General features: G+C 51.7%; 1 protein-coding gene across 4 annotated transcripts; it reads right to left on the bottom strand.

Annotated features, from left to right (window-relative positions):
* Positions 1–2,567: 2,567 nt before the first annotated feature.
* On the bottom strand, positions 2,568–22,985 carry SCARB1 (scavenger receptor class B member 1). 4 transcript variants are annotated; one of them, XM_076352563.1, is made up of 13 exons: positions 22,820–22,985; positions 18,669–18,826; positions 16,790–16,931; positions 16,131–16,334; positions 15,723–15,818; positions 15,003–15,115; positions 12,904–13,070; positions 12,120–12,238; positions 10,394–10,467; positions 9,417–9,468; positions 8,799–8,945; positions 6,332–6,440; positions 3,024–3,089 (listed from the first exon to the last, which is right to left on the bottom strand). In XM_076352563.1, exons 1-12 carry the CDS (start codon positions 22,937–22,939, stop codon positions 6,363–6,365), a joined length of 1,470 nt encoding a protein of 489 aa, XP_076208678.1. In that variant the 5' UTR covers positions 22,940–22,985; the 3' UTR covers positions 3,024–3,089; positions 6,332–6,362. The 4 variants fall into 4 exon arrangements, with proteins under 4 accessions (XP_076208676.1, XP_076208678.1, XP_076208677.1 ...); XM_076352564.1 differs by lacking the exon at positions 3,024–3,089 and adding an exon at positions 5,772–5,837; XM_076352561.1 differs by lacking the exon at positions 6,332–6,440 and having other exon boundaries at positions 2,568–3,089.
* Between the last annotated feature and the right edge of the window lie 211 nt (positions 22,986–23,196).

Genomic DNA, 23,196 nt, shown 5'->3' with positions numbered 1-23,196 from the left:
AGGGCCAGGAAAGGACTTGGGGGTTATGAGAAGCATTTTAAAATGAATTGGAAACTTCACAAGCAGCCGACAAGGTGACTGAAGCACAAGAGAAATATAATCGGAGCGCTCTGAGCCGATGAATAACTATTGCGGTGCGGTCGGCCAGCTGCGGCCACAGCCAGTACGCGGGGAGGGGGGACGAGCGCCCAGGAGCTCTGCCGATCAATCCGGCCTGGCAGTGGTGTAAACCAGGCGGGCAGGGGCTGCTGGGGACGGAAAATGGCTTAATAGCCTGCTGGGGTTTCTGGTCCATCCAAGCCGTTAGCAGGCCAGGACCTGGGGCTCTCCATCCCCACCTCAGTTTCCCCATCTTCACGGGGGGGGAGGAGCCGGAGCGGGGTTTGCAAAGTGCCCTGAGGTTAATGCATGGATTCTATGCGCACGGGCATCTCGCTTACAGGCGAAGGACCCTCCCGGCCGGGCGAGCTCACGCTCCCCGCTGTAAGGAGGGCTCGGCCCCGGCAGGGCACGGCCGCGGTGAGTCCGCCCCGGGGCCGCCGGGCTGCGTGGGAGCGGCCGGGATTGTCCCGCGTTCCCCGCCCCGGCTTGGCGGCTTCAGGAGGCGCCGGGGGAAGGGACGCCGGGGGCAGCGCCGACCGCCCCCCCCCGCCGCACCCGGGGCCTCCTGCCCCGCCGGGGCCCTCCCTCGGCTCCGGCCCGGCCCGGCCCGGCCCGGCGCGTCCGCGGCCCCACAGCGCCCCCCGGCGGCCCCGCCGCAGCGTCGCAGCGCCCCGGCCCCGCCGAGCCCCCCCCCCCCATGCCCCCCCGCACCCCAGCTAACAGCCCCCGGGGCAGCCAGGCACCCCCCCCCCCCAAGACAAAGCCTTACTGCAACATGCAGATGGGTACTAAAAATAAGAGCTCTCGCAACGTATTCTTCTGCAAAGACAAAAAAGAAAAAAAGCTTGCACTGGGACCAATATCCCGGTATTTTATTTGTTTTCACCTGTACAACAGCAGTTAGCACCAGTACATCATTAAAGCCGCAAGCGGGTGAGCCCAAGGGTAGTTATCTTTGATCTACCGTTAGCTTTGCCAAATGCCGCTGGGTCTTATTCGTGTGAGTTGACGGGTCAAGTGTCCTATAGCGCCTTGTCTGCGACGGTGCCTCTGCCCTGTTCCCGCTTCAGTCGCCGCTTGCTGAGGCCGTAGGTTGTGAGCCGCTGTTTGCAGGTGGATAATTTTGGATTCAAGGCCAGAGGGAAATTACCACTGCAGTTTTAGCATCACCCTCAGCGAGGACGAATGCCACAGAAAGAATCCAGCAGTACTGGCCACAAGAAGGGACTTGGCTAGTCCCATCCTGCCTGTGAGACACGCTTTGGGCATCTAGGCAAGCTCAGCCTATGGACCAAGTTCTGGGTAGCTGCTACCCTCCCCCTTGGTGCCCTGGGCTGTATCACAACCGTTTCCATGATAAAACAGCCTAAGCCCAGCTGCAGGAGTGGGGACGTGGCCAGTCGGGAATGCACCAGCATAGGAACTGCTGGTGTCAGTTTTAGCTCGTCCTGCCTAGTTAGAGGGATGGAGGTGTAAGAGAAAAAGTATTGTTTACCCCACTAGAAGGTCACAGGGCCGTCCTAGACAATTGCGATGGTTTCCAGTTCACAGCAGTATCCATGCCATACACAGTGCAACAAGTCCTCTGGTCCAAGGGAGACCCTCCACGCTCTGTTTCATCCTTGCCAGGGGGACCAGTACCAGCCCTTTTGGCTTTCCTAAGGGCTATCCTGGTTCCTGCTTGGAAGCAGGGAAAGCAGGTGTGGTAGACAACTACTGATCTGTAGTTAGCCAAGACTATCCTTGGGCTTTGGGCTTCCTTTCTATTAAATAGTGACCCCAGCCCACCCGCCCCCTAATTAACATCCAGCCCCAGATCCTCCAAGACCTCATTTCAGAAATCTGCAATAGTTTCATCAAATCTTACTGAGGCCATTGTTACTTTCATGATTGCACATAGCTTCCTCCATCTCAAAAGCACAAGTATCTTGAGTTAATGCTCAAGGAGAGGGTCAAGCTTCTGCCTGCTCCCTTCCCATGTGCAGGCAGCATGGGCAGAGCGATGCGATGGCCTCCAGCACCGTCAGCGCACGGGCAGAAGAGCTGACCCTGGACGGCTGAGAAGGCAGCAGGGACAACTGTCTGTCAGGAGCTGAGTGACAGGTCAGATGTACCACCGAGTTTTTTGGCAAGGCTCATCTCACTCAGTCACCTAAAGCAAGGAGAGGCTAAGTAAAAGGGCTCTGGACTGGAATCACTGGAGCGCAAGGTCATGGCACAGAATTGGGACTGTAAAAGTCACCACTGTACTCTCCAACACATGCAAAGGCAGGAGCAACCCCTGGCACGCTCCAGGCACCCTGGGAAGCCTTTAAGAGAGACATCACTGAAGTGACAGCACCCAGAATTGATTTGCGGTGTGGTCCAGTCACATCAAGTGGCAATAAAAGGCAAATGGGGCTTGCTGTCCTGAAGCCACTTACGCCGAGATGAACAGTAGCTTTTAAAAAGATCACTAAATCCCATCAGTGCTACGTATACAAACCTCATTTATTTTAAAGGCTTCTATTAAAGTGCCTTTTATTCCTAGCAACAGGCAGCTTTAAATTGCAAAATAACTTCTCGGATCAGCCAGCGAAGGTCTTCATTCCCACTGGCCCACAGGGAAAGAGAGGCTGTGGCAAATGCCGGCCCCCTGGGGACAAGGGTTCTTGAACACTGTGTTTCAGATGTCTGGATGAGGTCTCCTGTGCTCCGGCGCGGGAGTGCTGGTGCCGCAGTACTGTCCCATGGCTTTGCCGTGGTGTGCAGGGTCTCCGCTGAGTTGCCCAGGACGACTTCACCTTCCAGAGACCTCTGGGGACCCAAAGCGGGTCTCGCCCCCAGCACGGACGTGTCCCAGTGGGAAGTGTGCCAGGGGCAGCGGCTCAGGCTTCGGCATCCTGGCTCAGCGTGCCAGCGTCATGTAGGAGCGGTGTTGTCTCGGAGGAGGGGGGCGGTTTGCTCTGCGTGGTGGGATGGCGTGGGCTCTTCTCGGCAGTGGTTCTCTGAAGAGAAGACAGCGGTTAGAGCCGCACACTTGGGGTGGCACTATGGTCAGACCTTACAGTGCACAGGCGTCACTACATCCCCACTTGGGACACACGTGCCCCAAACCTCTTGGACTTTCACATGGCCAAGAACCCTTTTCTGAAGGCTTCTTAAATTGAAGATTTTTGCATCTCCTCCCATAACAAAATGAAGTTATTTCCATTCCTGCCCACTGACACTTGTAACACCCCCCAACGCCCAGCCTGAAGAGCTGTGTCACCAAGTGGAGGAGCTACGGGACAAAGTCAGCATGCTGCACAGCATCAGAGAAGATGAAAGGGAGATGGACAGGGTCTTCTTTGGGACACAATAGCTTGAAGACCCCCAGACCCCAGCTGCAGCAGAGACACAGACAGCAACCATCCCTAGTATAATGGTAAGTACAACCTCTGGGGAAGGTGAAGGATAGAAGCTGGTGCCTTCTGGCACCAAGAGGAAGGCTCCTGCTCCACCTAAAGGCTTACAACTACGAAATAGGTTCACCACCCTCAAAGTTGAAGAGGAGACAGATATGCTTTCAAGCAGATCACGTGGGCCCCCTGACCCTAAATCATGCAAGACCCCCAGGAGGAAGCAGCAAGTGACAGTAGCGGGTCACTCCCTGCTGCTGGGGACAGAGGCACCCATCTGCCCACCTGACCGGTCATCTAGAGACATTTGCTGCTTGCTGGGGACCTGGATCCAGGGTGTTGTGGAGGGACTGCGAGGCTTATCCAACCCTTTGACTATTACCCACTGCTTCTTCTGTGTGGGCACCAATGATACCACCAGGGCCACCTGGAAATTATCAAAAGTGACTACAGAGCTCAGGTGGGGGGAGATAATCAGGGCAAAAAAGCTGCTTGATATTCAAGGATCACCTCCTCCAAGCTCAAGAGTAGTCCATCCCAACAAGCATCCCAAGTCAGGCAAAAATGCCAGCAGGCCTATGTGGATGAACAATGAGCTTCTGGCCAAACTCAAACGCAAAAAGGAAGCATACAGAAGGTGGAAGCAGGGACAGGTAACCTGGCAGGAATACAGAGGCACTCTCCCAGCATGCAGGGATGAAGTTAGGAAAGCCAAAGCCCAGCTGGAACTGAATCTGGCCAGGGATGTCAGAGACAACAAGAACGGCTTCTGTAAGTACACAGGTGACAAAAGGAAGACTAGGGGACATGTGGGCCTGTTGCTGAACGAGGCAGGGGAACCCAGAGACCAGGGGAAAGTCTGGAGCAAGGAAGACATACCCTTGGTGGAAAAGGACGTACATAAATCCACAGACCCTGATGGGATGCACTCACAAGTGCTGAGGGAGCTGGCCAATACAACTGCAAGGCCGCTCCCCATCATCTTTGAACAATCCTGGAAACTGGAAGAGGTGCCCAAAGACTGGAGGAAAGCAAGCATCACTCCTATCTTGAAGTTCAAGAAGGAAGACCCGGGGAACTACAGGCCAGTCAGCCTCCCTTCAATCCTTGGGAAGGTGCTGGAGCAGCTAATCCTAGGAGCCGTTTACCAGGCGCATGAAGGACAAGTCATCAGGAGTAGTCAGCCTGGCTTCACCAAGGGGAAATCATGCTTGACCAATCTGATAAACTTCTATGGTGAAATGAATGGCTTGGTAGATGAGCGGAAAGCGGTGGATATCGTCTGCCTGGACTTCAGTAAGGCTCTCAACACTGTTTCCCGTAAGATCCTTGCAGAGAAGTATGGGCTGGATGAGCAGTGAGGTGGATTGAAAACTGATGGAACAACCAGGCCCAGAGGGTCAGGAGAAGTGGCATGAAGTCTAGTTGGAGGCCAGTAACTAGCAGTGTACACCAGGGGTCAATACTGGGTCCAATCCTGTTTAACACCTTTATTAATGATCTACAAGTTTGCTGATGACACAAAACTGGGAGAAGTGGCTGATACACCAGCGGGCCATGCTGCCCTCCAGAGCGATCTCAACAGGCTGATGAAATGGGCTGGCAGGAACCTTATGAGGTTCAACAAGAGGATGTGCAAAGTCTTACACCTGGGGAAGAACAACCCCATGCACCCGTACACGCTAAGGGTCACCCAACTCTTAAGCAGCTTGGCAGAAAAGGACCTGAGGGTCTCGGTGGACACCAAGTTGAACATGAGCAAGCAGTGTGCCCATGCCCATGTAGCAAAGGCAGCTAACAGCATCCTGGGCTGCATCAGAAGTGTGGCCAGCAGGTCAAGGGAGGTGATCCTTCCCTTCTACTCATCACTGGTGAGGCCACACCTGGAGTACTGTGTCCAATTCTGGGCTTCCCAGGACAAGAGAGATGGAGCTACTGGAAAGAGTCCAGCAAAGGGCCACTAAAATAGTTAAGGAACTGGAGCATCTCATATGTTTAGCCTGGAGAAGGTTCAGGGGGACCTTACCAATGTATACAAGTACCTGAAGGGAGGGTGTAAATACAGAGCCAGGCTCTTCTCAGTGGTGTCCAGGGGACAGGACAAGAGCCAACAGGCACAACACAGGAGGTTCCATCTGAACATTAGGAAACACTTTTTTTTTTTTACTGTGAAAACTGTAAGAACTGGAACAGGTTGCCCAGAGAGGTTGGGGAATCCCCATCCTTGGAGATATTGAGACATCTGGACATGGTCCTGGGCAACTGGCTCTAGGTGACCCTGCTTGAGCACGGGGGATGGACTAGATGACCTCCAGAGGTCCCTTCCAACCTGAACGATTCAGTGATTTTGTGATCCTGTAATACAAACCCAGGTATTTTATACATCAGAAATTCCCTCTTGAAAGCCTTTCTGTCAAGGCTCCCTGCATGCAGGAGGGGAGTGACACCCACCATTTGACTACCTCTGTTACCCCCCATGAGTGTTTACCCATTTAAAAACTTACCTCTGGATCTCAAACACTTGGGGGGAGGGGGGGGAGGTGAGAAAAGTGTTTCCTCACACCAATCTTACTTTTCACCCTGATCCCTGTGGTATTATTAGGGCTGCAGATCAGGTACACCAGGAGAAACAATAAGAGCATGTGCTTGCAGCCTGGTTACATGTGAGTATTAAGCCATCTAAATTGCCCTGAATAAAGCCATGAGACAACATCATCATCATATCAAAGCTTGCCAAGAGGGCATGTCTGGTGGATGTGAACAGTAAATATTTCCATTCGATTGGTTTTAAGCAAAGCTTAATCAAATCAGGATGAGAGAAAAGTGTGTTACCTTGACTGGGTACCCACCTACAGTCTGGCTTCCCGCAACACCGTCCCCTTAACCGGAGGCAGCCTGGTTGGCCTTATTACTGTCTGAGCTCTTTTTATTGCTACTCCAAAATAAAGAGCATTTTTCCTAGAAGACAATCAGGCTAGTTTATGGTGCACTTGGACACAAATTCCACGAGGGTTCCAATTTTAGGAGGAGATTTTAAATCACTGTTTAACTAGAATCTAGTTATTAATAAGGATTTCAAAATTTAGGTTAAACTAAGCCCTAGTTAAGATTTTGGTCAGTGTCAAGCCAGTTTTAAAATGGTCTGTTTGCCTTTTAAATGAGTCACCACACAGGCTTTAGGCCACATTAGCAGGAGAGCTACAATGCTGCATCTGGGTATGTTTTACACCTGTACAGATTTACACATTTTGTAGGACTGCAGGTCCAACAGATGCATTTCAAACTGGCTCCGCTATACACGAGACTAAGATTTAAGTGTTTCACAGTACCTCATCTGGACTGGGTTTAAAGCACCCTGCTCCCTCCAGAAGCCAAAGGCACACAAGATACTCCAGGAAGGAGTTGGGTTCAGGGAGACCTTCACACTGGCAGACACATGAAGGTGTGGACAATGCCCCTGCTCAGTGTCCCCCTCTGACATCACCTGTGACTTCAAGAGGGAGGACTGTGCACGATTAAGCAATCATTGCTAGATCAGCAACACTTCAATCAAATGAGGAACACACCTTGGCTGCAAATTGCTGTCTTCCAGTTTGCAAGCTTTTACCTATTCATTAGGCAGAGGCTTTCATGTGTTGTTGCACAGCTTCCTTAGAGATTTATAAGGTCATTGAGGCTTTTTTAATCACTTTCCAGGTAGCGAGGTGCTTCCTGCAGGTGATTTTTAGTTCTAGCACTTCCTGACACTTTTGGCTGAGCACCCAAGTACAGCTGGCTTACGCCTGGGTTTGGGATATTTCACAAGCAGATATTCAGTTGACTTGAGTAAATTTAAAATCCAGCTTTTCTTCCTGACCCTTTCTGGCATGGCTAAGGCTCTTTGATACCAGGTATTAAGACTTGCACAAAGCAGGGTGAGGAAATGCCAGCCCGGGGCTGCGTAAGGCCTTAGAAATAGCTGCCCAGCAAATACAGACTTTTTCAGATATGCTGCTGCTATGCAGCAGAGTGAAGTCTGTTTGCCAGCAACCACTTGCATTTGCTGAAGCAGAGAGGTTCAGCACACAAAGCCTGACCGTCTCGGGAGCACAGCAAGGGTTTAACGCTGAGCCCTCAGCCCTAGCATCGCTCCCACCCTGCAGGGAAGTGCATGGAGGAACAAGGGGATTTGGGATCATGTGTTTAAGTCAATTAAGCAGTTGTAGGCTTGGTTAAAATCCAATTACGTGGTACTCTGAGAACCCTGGCACTATTTGAAGTGGGTCTGCATTAGCGTTTCAGTAAGGGCAGTTACAGGAAGTTGAGCAAAAGCAGCCCCTTGCGCGTGCTCTCCCCTTAGCCCATTCTCATCCTAAGCATTGCCTTTTCATCCCCACAAGTAGCCTCTTCACTTCTGTAGCTTCAGAGCCAGCTCAAGCCATTGGACTGCAGTGCAAAACTAAGTAAGTTTGTTTTGATATAGGTTAGGGTGGAGAGCTGGATCTCTACTTTAAGAGCTAAAGCTTTTAGAGAGCTTAGTGTTATCAGATGAATGTTTTAGAGCCGGAGCCACAGATCTCCATCAAGTGTTTTAGCTGTTTTATATTCTGTCCTTACAGCTCAGATCAGACTCCTGTGCCAGCCAGGCACTCTCACTGCCAGCCCCATCGTCGGCCAACTTCTACCCAGCTGCCAGCTCCCTGCAGGCTTCAAAGGTCTTCGCTTCTCAGTAAGCCCAGATCCATAAAGACCCTGAGGGTTCAACTTCCAGAGCTATTTGGAGTAGTTTGCAGGGAAACAAGCGAGTTTCAGGGCAAGACAGCATCCAGTCTGGGTTGAGAAGCAGCCACGGTGTCTGTGCCCCTTCTGCAAGAACACAGCGACTGCATTTCATTTGTGAACAAGCTGCGCTCAAGTAGCTACATCCCCTCAAGAAGGCTCTGTTCAGATTAGAAAACTGTTGGGGCCCTGCAGAGATGCACAGATTTGTGCAACGGCACAGACCTGCTGCTTTCCATGGAGGCTGAGCTGATAAGCTAGGCTTGCTCTTTCATTAGCGGGATGAGCTGAGAAATGCCTCCTCCTACAGGAACCCACTTCCATCACTGTTGTGCAGAGATGGCCAGAAATGCTTTTATGTTATCTATTTGCAGCCCAATTTCTAGATGGCCAAGGAAGTCCTGCTGCTATGTGGTGGCACCTGGCACCATCAGGACATGGTTCGTGGCATCAGCCAATGTTTCCTCAGGAGTGTTAGATTGTCAGCCCAATCTACATCATCTGATTAAGTCTGATTTGACTAACAGCATTTCCCACTAGACATCTGCAAGTTCTTACCTGACTCATTACCATGAGTACAGCTGCTGAGATAATGAGCAGGACACTCAGCCCAAGGAAGATATACTGCAGGTAGTCCAGCAGGGATGGGATCAGCACCAGGTTGGTGTAAAACTCCTTTAGGACTGAGCCTTCAATGGAACCGCTCTGCTCAAAGAAAAGCAAAGTTATCAGTAGCATTTCCCTCTCACCCAGGGCTGAGAGACCAGCTGCACAACTCCTCTCCCACCACCTCCCAGCACAGATTAGGGAATTTATGCAAGATTCAGTCAGGCTAGAAGTTTTTACTAAATAGTTGGAGTCAGCTGGACATGCACATAGCTGGAGACTGCTGGCCCACATTAGCATGGGGATGCTAGCAGCTCTGTTCTGGGCCCTATTTAACCCCAATTCTAGGACAGAGCCAGAGGTTTATGAAGTATAGTGCAGGATTTGTTCAGCTCAGAGGGATTAACGACATAGCCAAGTATTGCAAAGCCTTCTGTTGGTGCTTAATTAGTCTGTCTGGCTTAAAGCTTTATTCAAAGTGGAGTTTCCCCAGCCCTGGGTGATGGCAAAGCATTTTACCCCTTCCCAGAGGAGAGGCTCTGCAGAATCAGGTTGAGGAAGGCAGCTCACCTCTGCAAACCACAGCAGCGGCAGGACCACTGGCTTGATCTTCCCTGTTTGACTGGTGGGGGAGGAAGAGAAAAAAATAAGAAATACACACTTAGATTTCTGGTTGATCAGGCTACAGCCAGCATCAAAATTCTTCCTAAAGGGACAGGTCTGACAGACTGATAGTGGCCAGGAAATCTGTGTAAGGAGGTAGCAATTTCTGCTGCTTCAGTGAGCTGCTCCCCCCTTGAGGAACCAGGTCCAACTTGGGCCTTTCATGCAAGAGCAGAGCTTACGCTTCCATTCGTGCTTAACTGCCTGACAACAGCAGCAAGTGCCATCCCAAATCTGGGCTCCAGGGACATGAACTCAGTGAACTGGAATGCTAAACTCCATGCAGCTCCCAAGACATCTCAGTCACCTGCATGGTACCAGAGGGTGGTGCAGCCAAGCTCACAGCATTGGGGCTGTCTGCTGGTGTATGCACTAGAGCCAGCCAAAGCAGCAAGTGCACGCTCCCATCCTTGTGGGTATTTAACATCTGGCACCACGCAACCGTTAGAGCCCTTCTGTTTGCTTTCCTAGAGCTGAAGGTGTCTTTTTGGACACAGGCTTCAACTGTTAACCCTGTAGTCAGAGTGTGTTTTGCCTCTGTGTTGGATTAACACCTTCTGAGGAGCAGCACAGTGCAGAGGAACCGCTCCTGTGCCTCACCAGGAGACGCAGTCCATTTATCAGCTGTCCGGTCAGGTGCAGGAATGCTGCAGGAGCCAAGCAGACAGACAGCCACACACTGCACCGCTAAAGGATGGCAGTTTGAGGTCACTGGAATAGCTGACATTTCACCACATAAGCCAGCTGGCTTCTGCAACAGTGACAACTGGTAACATTAAAGCTACTTCAGCTTTGGGAAGAGTAAACTCTGCAGTGACCCCAGCATCAGCAGCATTCCCTGCTTGAGAAAGGGAGATGGCCATTTCTAAAAGGTGACTACTTACATTATACCAGACACCTGCTTTATGTACAGGTTCAGCTGGAGCTTGATGGAGCAATTCATGGGGATGCCCGTCATCTGCATAGGAAGAGGTGAACCAGTTCAGACAAATGTTGGTTGTACTGACGGAGAGCTTTGCAGAAGAGCAGCCCTTTGCCTTCCATCATAGCTGCTCTGGGTGCTACCTTCCAGAGCGATGGACTGGATCATCCAGAGATCCACTGCAGTCACCACACATAAGACCAGGAGCATGGCTGGGGTTTCCACCGAAGCACAAGCATCGGTCAACCAGGCACTGGTCCTCAGGCTCTGGGGATGACTGCTCATGGAGGGACAGCACTGTCCCCACGGCAATTTGCAGTCTGTCCCCTTCACTTGAATGCTCACCAGCCAGCAAGTGTTGCACACAGTAGCATCCAGAAGGGAGCACCTCCCTTGGGGTGGTCTGAAGCACAAAGCTAACCTGAACAGACGTGGCTGCTGCAGAAGGCGGCAGCACGCATTCAGCAGGCAGACAGCATGATCCAGAGGGGTGTTGTGTGACCCAGGGCTTGTGGGACTGAACCCGGACAAGTTCAAATCACCGAGTAGCATATGTAACCTGCGACTCCCTAGGCAGGATGTTTTAATAGCAACTTCAGTGTTTTCTGAAGCCTGATGAGCTTCTTCCGTTGTTCATCCTACCAGCAGCAGGAGGGAAATGCATCAATGCAAAAGATTCATGCACACAAAAGACAAAACATTTCTCGTAACTAGGAACCAACAGCCACTGTCCAGCAACACCCTAAGACCATGAAAACACCACACTTCAAAGTTGGTCTTGTTGACACCCATTAAGGCATTGGTTTCTCATGACGCTGCAGTTTTGCAACACATTGAGGGCAGAGAGTTTTTGTTGGATTGCCCCTGTTCGTACTGAGCAGACTGCAGCTAGATAAGAATATAGTTAGTTGTACTGTTATCAGTAGATGTTTGATACCGTAATAAACTTGACTTCCTCAACTGTGTTAAGAAAAGCAGAGGGAACCCAATGCCTAGAGAAGAAGCACAGCTTACCTTACCTCACCTCCAGGTTTCCTTGCTTGAGGAAACACCACGAAACATTTGAAAGGCCTGACCACATGCAACACGGGCCGTGGGTGGAAGATCCCAAAGTCCCCTCCCCATCAGCAGCTGGGACAACGATGGCTCAGGACACCCCAGCTCATCACCACTGGAGTGGTGACTTCACCCTTATGCTATAGATATGCACAAAGCATAACGCTGCGACAGGCCAGTGCAGAAGCAGCCAGATAAGCAAGTTGAGAGAGTAGAAGCAGCCAGCCCAAAAGTTATGGCAACAGCTTCAGCTACAGCGCAGTCTTCAGACTTTGCCAGTCATGGCAGTACATGTTTGCAGATTTGGGGCATAACTGGGCTCCTGCTAGATACACCTCCTGGTGTTATAGACCTGAGTCAGTGGAAAGAACTTGACTGTGCTTATCAAAACAGTTATGGTTATAATTAGTTCTGCAATTCTCTAGAAGCCAGGCTAATTATTCAATTAGTTTATGGCTTTGACATTATCTGCACATGTCCTTGCCAGTCTTTGCACTATGGAACCTGCTCAAATCAGTGCCACGAGAGCAGAGTGAGGCCACCACGCAGCCAGTGGCAGGCTTCCCCACCCAGCCCCCCAGCCCAGGCTGGACCCCCAGCACAAGGAGAGGGCCCCCCCCAGGCTCACTCACCGGGTGCACGTCAAGGAAGAGCGCATGCTGGTCCTTGCTGGGGTGGAGGCCTTCAACAGCGTTCACCAGGGCTGGGTCAGCATTGTAGAAGTGAGGATGGGAAATGAACATCGGTGCATCTGGATGAGAACAAAGACACTTTAAGCTCATCCAAACCCATCTGAGACTTTTTGTTAATTTTTTTTTAAAGCCACTGCAGCACTTGTTCTGAACAGGCTTTTATACTTTTCTCCTCCCAACCAGAAAGCTCCTTCCCTTCCCACCCTGCAGCTTAGTCCATTGCTCTGGGAGGGTTAAGACCCAGTATTTAAGCCACCCTCTCCCCTCATGGTTACAATGCCATGGTAACTTGCTGTACCGAGACACTGGTTAGGACACTAAGTCTGAATTCTCACTCCCACGTGACCCACACTCAGCATCCAAAGTTAACATTTAATTTGGCAGTTACATGGCCTGCCTCTTCCCACCCTTGCTCCCCTGCCTGCTCCCTCCCCAGCCCGGGGGACATAACACACCCATCGTATCCTTGGGCATTCCCACAAATGCCAGGCTGTTACAGGGCCATGGACTGAGGGGACTTTGGGCACAAGGATTTTCCCTCTTTTCCTCCTTGCTGAGATGCCTGCGGGAGTGCAAATGAGAACGCTGTGCACGCAGACCCTGGCAGTACCTTTTAGCGCTCTGGCAGACAGCAGAGCCAATTTTCCAGACAGGCAAGCTCATATCGTATCCCTACAGTTTAATATCGGTACGGCAAGGAGAGCCTGGGGAGGCAAGGACTTACTTAGCCTACAGGAACTGACGTTCTGGATGCCAGACTGCATGCAGGGGCAGAAGCCTTCGTTGGGTGGATAATCTGTGCCATTGGCAAAGAGAGTTTTCGGTGCCACAAAGCGATAGATGGGTACATCCTTGAACTTCCCAGACTGCTCGTACACCAGTGTCATGGATCTGGAAGGGTTTCAGTGAAGAAGGATCAGGATTAGCCAACAGGTTCCCAGCCCAGAACCAGGCTCTTATCTTTGCTGGATAAAATGCATCTGCAACGTAACTTAGACTTTGAGATCAAGACACTCAGAGCAGTGCTTGGGATGAGGAATGAGTATTTAAGCCATTTGCTTTCCATGTTTTAAGCACAGATAAAGGGCTGGCCAGGACTAGTTATGGAGAGAAGCCACAGGCTTATAAGTCTGTTTGCAGTATCCAGATGAGAGTTGTTTAAAGGCATGTAGTAATCCCCAGGGCTGCTCTCCAAGAGATAATACCCTCTTTGTGCAAGCCTTGGCTCTGAGGTAGAAGCACTCTGTCACAGGGGATGGACACCAGCTAAATCTCTTTTGCAGCACAACTCCAGCATATAAGCTGTCAGGGGAGTGGAAAATTTTACTACATTATGGAGCAAGATTTTTTTCTTGATACAACAGGCCAGTGATGTTATGCTGCATTATTGCTACCAGCTGGCCAGGATAGATGCAAGTTTCCAGGAGGGAAGTTTGCTCCCTTCGCACTCAAGTGATGTTTGCAGGGATGCAGACAGCCTGGGCAGGCCAAGGGGATGCTAATTCCTACAGCTGCCTTCCGACACCAGGACCAAGGATGGGGGATTCAGGGTATGTGCAGCAGTTACGTGCATGCCCCTTGGCTGTGCTCACCTTCCAGCAAGGAGGCAGAGGCTGCTGCAGCACATCAGCAGGATAAAGCCTTGCCTACCTTGCAGGGACATCCAGGTAGTTGTATCTCAGCATCAGCTGCACTTAATGTGCAAACAGCATAGGAGATGAGCCCTGCATGCCCTGCAGCAAGGCAGATATGCTCTTAATGTATCAACTGATGTTTGACTCCTTCCTAGCCATCCAGGCTAGCAGAGAGGCCAAGAAAGATTTGGGGAGAAGAGACAGCACTGCCTGGTGAAGAGGCAAAGCCACTTCCTCCACAGCACTGTCCTGCAGGAACCTCCTGCGCTAACAAGAAACAAAGCTCAGATTCCTCTACTTCACCTTACGCCTTACCTGGAAACATGCTCTGTGCCCTAGAAGATTTCTGTAGTTTTACAGAAACAGGTATGTGTATTTAAACTTTGACTGCCAGTAAACTTCCCTGTAAGTCCTTGGCTCCAGGCTATTTTGGTATTTGCTGATGTCCCTTGTGTAGGGGAGTTTCTGCACTAATACTTGGCTCAGCTGACTTTGCTTGTTCCGCTGAAGAGGTCATTGTTCTCTATTCCGCATGAGCACTCGCTTGTTTTGCAGCACTATCTACAAAGCCTGAATTAACATTATCTTCCCCAAGTTAGGGACAGGGTTTTGTGCCACTGCCTGCCTCCTGGCCTCCCCTCCTTCCAGCCTCAGGGAGTTTCCACACAGGCAGGCTCTGCAGGGTACTTTAACCCCTGCGTGATCATGTAAGGTCACGGTGTCTTATACAGGACAGACACGCACAGCAGTGCATGAAGTAGGCAGAAAAAAAAAAAGCAGCCTGGAAACTGTGGCACAAGCCCCCACATCATCACTTCTGCAAGCATTTAGTCAGCTGACAGTTCTGCAAACAGTTATAGCAGCATTTCCTTATGACAACTCTTACTCTCCCGCTTGCCTCCTGTATCTTATCTAGACTGGTTATTTTCTACTGATTCAACATGGGCAAGTTAGACTCCTCCAGTGAGCTGGAAGGTATTTATGAATACCACAAGACGCTGCTAATTAGACAACTACATTGTTTGCAAAGCTCAGAGACTGCAACACTGAACTGCAGCTGAACTTTAACTACAGAAACTAGTCCTGAGCCCTCTGCGTCACTGCACTGTCACAGGTGCTCTGTGTGCACAGGACAAGCGTTGCATCTCCTGCCACCTGCACAGGGACAAGCTGGCAGCCGTGGCCTCACCTGCAGGCATCGGGGCTGTAGAACTCCAATGATGTTGGGGACATGAACGGTGGCCACAACTCCCCTGCGGTCCCATTGATCATGTTGCACTCGCTGCTCCGCCAGTAGTTCACCTGCGGGACAGATGTAGAGAGAAGAGTTCAGAACAATGAGCTTGCTGGAGAGTTGGCTTCCACCCCTGCATGGGACATCCACCACTCTACACTGCTTCCATAGGACCTTGAGATAGCAACACTGAAGAGCTTCCAAGATCCTTCCCATTCAAACATCTGCCCAATTAATGGAAAAACAGGACAAGATCCCCCTCTCTCAAGTGCTCCCGCAGTGGTTGATCTGTAGATTCAATTGATTTTAGTTCAGAGCGGAATTCCACAAGGGAAGAATCAGCACCCCTTTAACAAGGAGATTTAAATAATGCCTTAAACACAGGCCACAGGAGCCTGGGACTTCAACCATTAGAAGCAACCAGCTCCATCAGCAAGGAGGACAAGGGAGGACAAGTGACACTGATGAGCTGAACTTAATGCTTCATGACAAGCCTCTTGTCCTTCGGCTGCCTTCTGGCAATTTGATAGAACAGAAGTTGCAGCAGTTGAAGTCCCATAGAAACTTGCCTTCAAATCTACGACCCAGAGATACAACAGCACTGAGAGCTTTCAGTTTCTCTTGCTTGAGATCAGGCATTGCCCCCATACTAGAGGTTTGCTGCCTGACACCTACCTTCTTTAGTCCATTCCATGAATCCACCATGTGAACTCGACTGATGTTCTTCATGCCCGTGTTCACTGTGAACAGTCCCGAATTGGAGTTGTTAAGCTGCAGAGAGAAGAAACTAACTTTTAATCCATTATATGCAGCAAGACTGCAATATGTTAATGACTTTGCATGCTTAGTCAGCTCTAGGGGTGCTTCGCACTGGACGCTACTGAACTTTTACTTATTTCAGTTGCCAGCGACAGCTTCCAACACATGCATTTCTGCTTGAGTGGAGAATTAAGGCAGCCTTACGCAACCACCACCAGCTATACATGGCTGCTCCAAACAGTTTGTGAGGGGGATAGCCCAGACACTCAATCCCAAGACCAATATTGCTGTGATTTTAGTATTCCCAAGAAACAGTTTACTTACCTCTATAAATAAGCCAAATTTTCCCTTGAAAGGAATCAGGCCAGGAACAAGCATATTTATTGTGTCTATAAGAGGGTCTTCATACCCCCACATGATCTCCCCCACCGTCCGGTTCATGAATGCCTCCTGTTTCAGGCCAGCCAGGGCTCCACTCAGTAAAAGCTTCACAAAGTTTGGCAGGTTTTCCATCATTACAGCCGCTCCCTGGGAAAGAAAACAAACCTCTGAGATGAGAGCCCCATCTTTAACAAAGAGGAAGCAATGCATTTTCGGTGCTCAGCAAGGTCCTTCTGATGCACCGATCTACAGCCCTAGAGAAATCCTTTGGACAAACTGAGGTTCACCATTTATACCCAGTTTGGTAGGAAAGCAGTTGACGGCTCACAGGCTTCATTTCCCCAGGACACTCAGACAAGGTTGCATACTCGAGCCCAGCCGCTTTGCCAGCCCCTCTGCCCACTCTGCTTTTGGAAGGGTAACAGCCCAACACGACAACCAACACCCAGAAAGCAGAAAACTGCATTTTATAAGCTTAACAACCTCATGGCTTGATTAGCCCTAAGCCCTACAAGAAAGTAAGCTTTGAGTCAGCATCGGGCATCATCGCCCTCCCATCGCAAGCTCAGAAGTTGGTACCCATGCAGGGAACAAGTTCTTACCATCATCAAGATGTTTGGCACAACGATGTACTCTTCTTCGTTGCCGTTGGACATGTCTGGCTGGAAGAAGAGCTTCCGGTACTCCAGGAAGGAGACTGTGTCATTGTCATGAAATGTGATATTTGTTTTATACCTCAACTCTCTGCAAAGAGATGGGAGAGATCATGGGAACCTTCCCCCACGTAGTGCCTCTGCAACGCCTGCGGAGCAAGGATGGGCTGCACAGGCCTGGGCTTGCTTCTGAAGAGCAGAGGAAGGAGACTGAACCCCAGCAAGAAGCCATGGGACAGCAGGGGAGGCAGCATGCCAGGGAACAGGCGGTGTCAACCTCACACCCCGGCCAGGGTTAGGGTCTAGCAGGAGGAGATGGCAGCCTGGGAGTGAGGCATCCCTGACAGATGGATTCTGCAGCAGCTTGCTGACACCAAGTGTTTCTTCCCAGCTGACAAAACGTCTCAGACAAAAGCATAAATCCCCTCTGTCACTTCGCCTACAGCTGTTGAAAAGCCCAGCCCTATCAGAGAGACACCCAGATAAGCAGACCTACACCAACCCACATGCCAAAACAACCTGCAAAACAGGAGAGGACCAAACAAGATCGCACAAGCCCCACCAACGAGCTCACACTGATTTGCCCCAGAGCTCCCTGATGGCTCCCAGGTTCAGAGCAGCTCAACCCTCCACGCAGCATCACGGCTCTCCTGCTCCTCAGGACTTCAGGCATGCCACCTCCACCACTCTGCTCCATGCCACGGGGGCAGCCCAGTCTCATGGGGGCTGCAATGCTCCACAGTAGCACGAGGTTGTTCCCAACATCGCGAGCCTATTGCAGCTCCCGAGGAAGCTGAAGCTCAACCCACCAGCAAAAACAAAGTCCTTTATTGTGGAGCCTCTGTTTTACAGCCCACATTAGGGAAGGGCACTAATCTTGCTCAGCGGGAACATAAGGACACTAATAAGCTTTGCCCCTTTGTTTATTCTTATTTATAGTAAGTGAAGCCTTTTCCCCAAGTCAAGTGACCAATGCAATCACAACATACAGAATCCACATGGTCTTATGGTGTAACCTAGCAAGCCCAGGGGAAACAAGGGCATACACATACTGCCAGGTTTCTCCCCAGCGCTACTCAAACAGCTTTGGATTAAACCAGTAATCTTCCCACATGAGCTTGCTTACGCTGCTGACCTAACTTTGCCTACATGTTTAGGCACTAATGTGTCAAATATCACTATTTATGGGTAAGTTCACACGCTCAACTCAACATCAACCATCACTTCACATTTCAGGTCCAGAGAAGCATCTGGGGCTTGAACCACCATCCTCAGCCAGGGCAAATACAGCCCTGCTGCAGGTGGGCCTGAGCAAGTTTCAGTGCTCCATACTGGTTCTCATGACCAGAGCATTCATGTTAGGCAGATTCTGGGTCTCATGTTAGATAAGAGGTCTTAGGCCAATCCATGAAGTTCGATATTGAGGTAACTCCAGCTCTGAAGCTGGACTCCTAAATGCACACTGAAGATGAAACAAGTCCACTCTGAAAATGAGGGTTGCCCACCACCACAGCAACACCCCTCATGCCTTTGTTTGGACCTTATGAGCCCAGGTCTGGCTGCCCAACAGGACCTAGCACAGGACTGAGCTCCACAACTCAGTGAAGCACAGACCAGCCTTACCACCCCAGCAGCCAGAGATCCTACTTCTGGCTTTAGCAAGATCAGAGCAATTAGAGCACATTTGGGTCGCTTTAAAATCCTATGCCACTGGACTCGAGCCAAGCATGCTAATACCGTGCCCTTCTGCCAGAGGAGTCAGCCAGGAGCCTGGCAGGCAGCACAGTGGCCAGGCTCACGCCTAGCTGGACCACAAGGGGTACCTGACCTGTAAACGTAGGGTCCACGCTGGTTCAGCACTGGCTTCGCTCCCTGGAGGACCTCCTTGGGGTTCACCACTTCAAAGAAGTGCACCGACAGGTAGAAAGGAATGGGAATGTCTTTCCACATCCTGAAGGAGATGCTGTTGGGGTCGATCCTGACGTTCTGCAAGGGGGGTGGGGGGTGGGAAGAGTAAGGAGACAACTCTTGAGTTTGGTGGCTGCAGCTGAGTACATGCACCCTTGGCTCCACATCAGGCCCAGCCGAAGGCGGCAGTTCCAGCAGGAGCTTTCCAGAGGATCCAGGCATGTTATGCAGACTGAAACCGAGCCAGATCTAAACTGGGAACTCTTATGTATGCAGAAGCACAAAGTTGATGCCACAGGATGTCTGTAGGCTTATTTATTCAGGCTGAACTTTCCAGATCCTACCCACAGGATTTCGGAGCTGTTTTGATGTGCTGGAGGCTCGCTCTGCGCTAGACAACCCAGCACTGAATTATTCACAGCTCTGCATGTTTGACTCGCCTGGCACAAACAACCCTGTCCCAAAGGCCTCCACTCATCCGCCAGGTTTGGCAGCTCCACGCAGCCAGAAGCGGGCAAGGTCTGGGAGAGGGGGCACATCCATCTGCACAACTGTTTGGGTACCGGCAGGGAGGGCCCACTAAATTCCCAAAAAGCAGATAGAGAACTGGGATGGCAACCCAGCTGTGTCCCGACAGTGCCGTGCAGGACACCTTTGCCTCCTCTCAACTGCCATCCTGTGGTGACTCATAGCTGGTCATAAGGCAGGTCAAAAGCAATGCACAATCGTGTTTCCATATCATTGTCCCATTCGCTGGGAAATGCCTGCAGGAGCCCAAACCTGACTTAAGCCCTCACCAGCTCCAAGATGCCAGCTCCTGGGCTGGGCACATCTGTCTCCACTCCCTGCCTCCTGGGGGCTGCCTTATTGACAAGAGCCTGTTCCTTCTTGAGCATTTATTTTGGGTTTGTTCCACCGTAATCTTTGCTTTTTCTGCAAGCACAAGCCCCTGCCATGGTTAAGTAACCCAGCGGGCTTATGGAAGTGAGTTCAATCCACTAATTGGTGAAGGCATGTGGGCATTATCCCGCTGCAGCTCGGCAGCCCCACAACGGCTCTCCTGCCCTGGAGTGGCTCGATCTGACTATTCACCGCCACAGGGGGTTGAGAAGGAAAGCTGCCGGAGGCTTCCCTGCAACGCCCCATCTTTCTTTAGCCATTTCATGGCAAGGCTGCGCCACCCGCAAGCAACAGGGCTTTCCAAGCCCCTCACTCAAGCCCAGATCCTCCAAGTGCCACCCCTGAGCAGACATCTCCACAGTGCAGTGAAACCCACCTAGCAAACCCTTCCCACCTCCACATCAACACCCACCCGCTGCTGGCCGAGAGCCTCCATCCTGCCAGCCTCAAGGATTTCATGGCAAAGAAGCAGTTAGAGGACAAGTTTTTATTTAGCCAGCTTTATAATCCCTACTCCTGAGTGTCCAACGGAGTCTGAATAGCAACATCTGCTTTCCTTTACTTGCTTATTCTGTCTCGCACTCCCTGGATCCCCTATTGCATATGCATTTATTTATATAATATGTACACAGTCAGATGGAGCTGCATCCCAGCTCCCTGCTACCTTTCTCAGTCCTCTCCCGTTTGGGCACAGCAGCTCAAGATACTCCACAGACGCTGCTAAGCAAGATCTACTTAACAGGGTAGCCTTAGAATTAATCTACTTGTAGGTCGAAACAAACATGGTCATATGTCTGAAATAAAAATAGAGTGTTTTTCACTTAGATGAGTTACAAAGCGTCACTGAGAGGTTTGGCTCCTCCTGACCATGCTGATCTCTGTTCCTGAGGAACTGAAAGGAACTGGCTACTGCTCATCTCCTCCAGAGGGGACCACCAGCTCCACCAACAGTGCCCACATCCTGCTTCTCCAGGTGGAAGGCTTCAGCCACCCTGCTCATTAAAACCGAGAGTTGAGGTTTCTTCTTCAGATTGAGAGAAGCAGTCACGCTGCGTGCAAGCGCAGCCTCAGTGTCAGAGCTCATCCTCCACATCCTCTCACCACCATCCTCATCACCCTGCTAAAACAGGAAAGACAGTGCTGTCGGTCTTCTGCCAGCTTTCAGGCGGGACAGCACAGGAGTTCCCAGGTGGAGAAGAAATGGTAAGTGGCAGATGAATGAGTCGATGCAGTCTCACTATGTTAAAGCTCGTGTCTTAGGTAGGTCTGTGGCACTCCAGGTGCTTCCAGAAAAGCAACATCCCCAGGTTTTACAGGGCCAATGCCGCAGGCAGCCCGGCTGCCAGGACAGCAGCCGATGCAGATTCAGTTTCTGCAAATGGGGCAGGAGCTGGGCTCCGAGTTCCCTGTTTCTACCGTGCATTCCCCTATAGACTTTACTCAAAGATATCCCCAAAACTACAACCTTTTTTGCACCTAAGTGCTTTTCCATCAGGATACACCATCTTGACCTTCCATGCAGATCTTGAGAAGCCAGGACTGGCAAGCCAGCCTTCACCTGCCCGACCCCTGCCACTAGCCCTTCAAGGCCCAGCTCTTCCTCTTACCCACCACTCTGAAGACCAACCCAGGAGTAAGGTCCTGGATATTCCTCACCACCCTAGACATCAGCACTCAGTTATTTTTTTTCCATTTCACATTAAGCCTCATAAGAGCTCAGGACCACTTGGGTCATGCTGAAGATGTGAAGACCAAGGGCTTGAGATGAAGGGAGACCTGAGGAGAAACAAGGGCTGGCCTTTTCCTCATCTTCTGTTCTCGCTGCAAGTTATTAGGAATTAGCTAATCAGGTAGAAAGAATCAGGATTGGCTAAAGAGAGGGCAGAAAGGTTTTTGCATCACAAATGTCACTCCTGTTCTGCAGGGGCCATTCAGCCTTTTCTTTGCAGGTACCAGCTCCTGCTGTCCATGAGACTGGACAGAGATTGACTTTTACTGCTTAAGCCATAGGACCGTCTGGCTTTGCCCAGCCAGCAGCACTTCCAGAGGGTAAGCTTAAGCAGAACTTTGTTTTCAGCAGAGACTTTGTGGCACATGTAACCACACCCTTTACTCGCCTCTTTCATCAGAAGCACATTTCCAAGTGCTGACCTGGGTAGGTGCAAGCTTGGAGAAATGCCCAGGCAGGGGGCACATCTCCTCTGGGCAGGGAGAAAAAGGTTTGGCTAAACGTGAGAATGAGTCAATTGGCTCGTTACAATAGGATAACTGGTGTCCCGACAGCAAGGACAGGAGCACTGGCTCCCAAGTCTCCGTGCAGCAGTTACTGAACAGACCAACAACTCCATCCACAGCCCCACACCTTAACCGTGGGGGATAAACACTCCTTCAGCCTCAGGACCAATCCTGTGGATAAAAGAGGTCTTCAGAGAGGCAGCTCTTTAGGTTTTCTAGTTGAGCAGAAGATGACTTGGAGGTTGCTCCATGCACGAGGCTCCTTCAGAGCACTCCTGCACACCGCCTGTTCCGTTTCCAGTTTGGAAAGCATCTCACCAGAGTACGTCTGAGCCTAGTAATCTGTACACCTATTTACAAAAGGGGTGCTGCAGGTAAAGGCAGTAGGGACAGGGGAAGGGCTGGTGCTCAGGGCAATGCTCAGCCCTGCCCGGCTGCTCAGCCCAGCACCAACCACCACCACTATGCCCCCCAGCCAACTCCAGCTAAGCAAACAGCCCTTGCTAATCAGGGATGAGAGCCCGTTCAGCCCAGGCACGCTTGCTGTAGCCAAGGGCGGAATATCCAAGCCCGGATTTGCCCGCATTAAGATCGTGAGGCGGCTCAGAGTGACACTGAAGCAGAGACCCTTCAGTACTGAGCTGTCTCCCGCTCCCCTGGATTACACTAGACAGGGAAAACATGCCCATGCACCAGCCCTGGCTGCACACCGACCCCAGCACACCCTACTCTGCACCACCATCACCCCTGCACCGGATCCTGGACGCACACCAGCCCCATACCAAGCCCCCAGCCATGCACCGGCTCCAGCCTCCCGAGCCCCCATGCACCCAACGTGCATCCCTCCCCCCCCCCCCCCCCCCCGCCCCGGCCCCCACAGCAGACACGCACCCCCCCCCCCCCCCCCCCCCCCCAAGAACCCCCGGCCCCGCTGACCTTGACGACCTGCTCCTTGATGATGAGGGGCCCCACCAGCAGCAGGCAGACCCCCAGGACGGCGCAGGCCGCCCCGGCCAGCCCCAGCCCCACCGACACCCTGCGCCGGGCCGCGGCCATGGCGCAGCGCAGCAGAGCGGAGCCGGACCGCAACCGCGACCGCCGCTTTATGCCCCCGCGGCCCACCCCGGCCCGGCGGAGGGAGCGGGGCGGAGCGAGGCCGGAGGGAGCGGGGCCGGGGGCGGAGGGAGCGGGGCCGGGGGCGGAGCGGGGCCGGGGCCGGAGGGAGCGGAGCCGGGGGCGGAGCGGGGGGGGGGGCCGGGGGCGGAGGGAGCGGGGCCGGGGGCGGAGCGGGGCCGGAGGGAGAGGGGCCGGGG

This window comes from Aptenodytes patagonicus, chromosome 15, assembly GCF_965638725.1.
Source record: "Aptenodytes patagonicus chromosome 15, bAptPat1.pri.cur, whole genome shotgun sequence".
NCBI lineage: Eukaryota > Metazoa > Chordata > Aves > Sphenisciformes > Spheniscidae > Aptenodytes > Aptenodytes patagonicus.
The sequence above is the reverse complement of the archived record's forward strand: the minus strand, read 5'-3'. Positions and strand labels throughout refer to the sequence as shown.

Excerpts from the sequence above, each read along its gene's own strand:
- SCARB1 (XM_076352561.1), bottom strand. The coding sequence starts at position 22,939 with ATGGCCGCGGCCCGGCGCAGGGTGTCGGTGGGGCTGGGGCTGGCCGGG. Across the intron at positions 16,932-18,668 it reads CGTGGACCCTACGTTTACAG|AGAGTTGAGGTATAAAACAA; the intron begins GTCAGGTACCCC and ends ATCTCTTTGCAG. Across the intron at positions 3,090-8,798 it reads TACTCATGGTAATGAGTCAG|AGAACCACTGCCGAGAAGAG; the intron begins GTAAGAACTTGC and ends TCTTCTCTTCAG.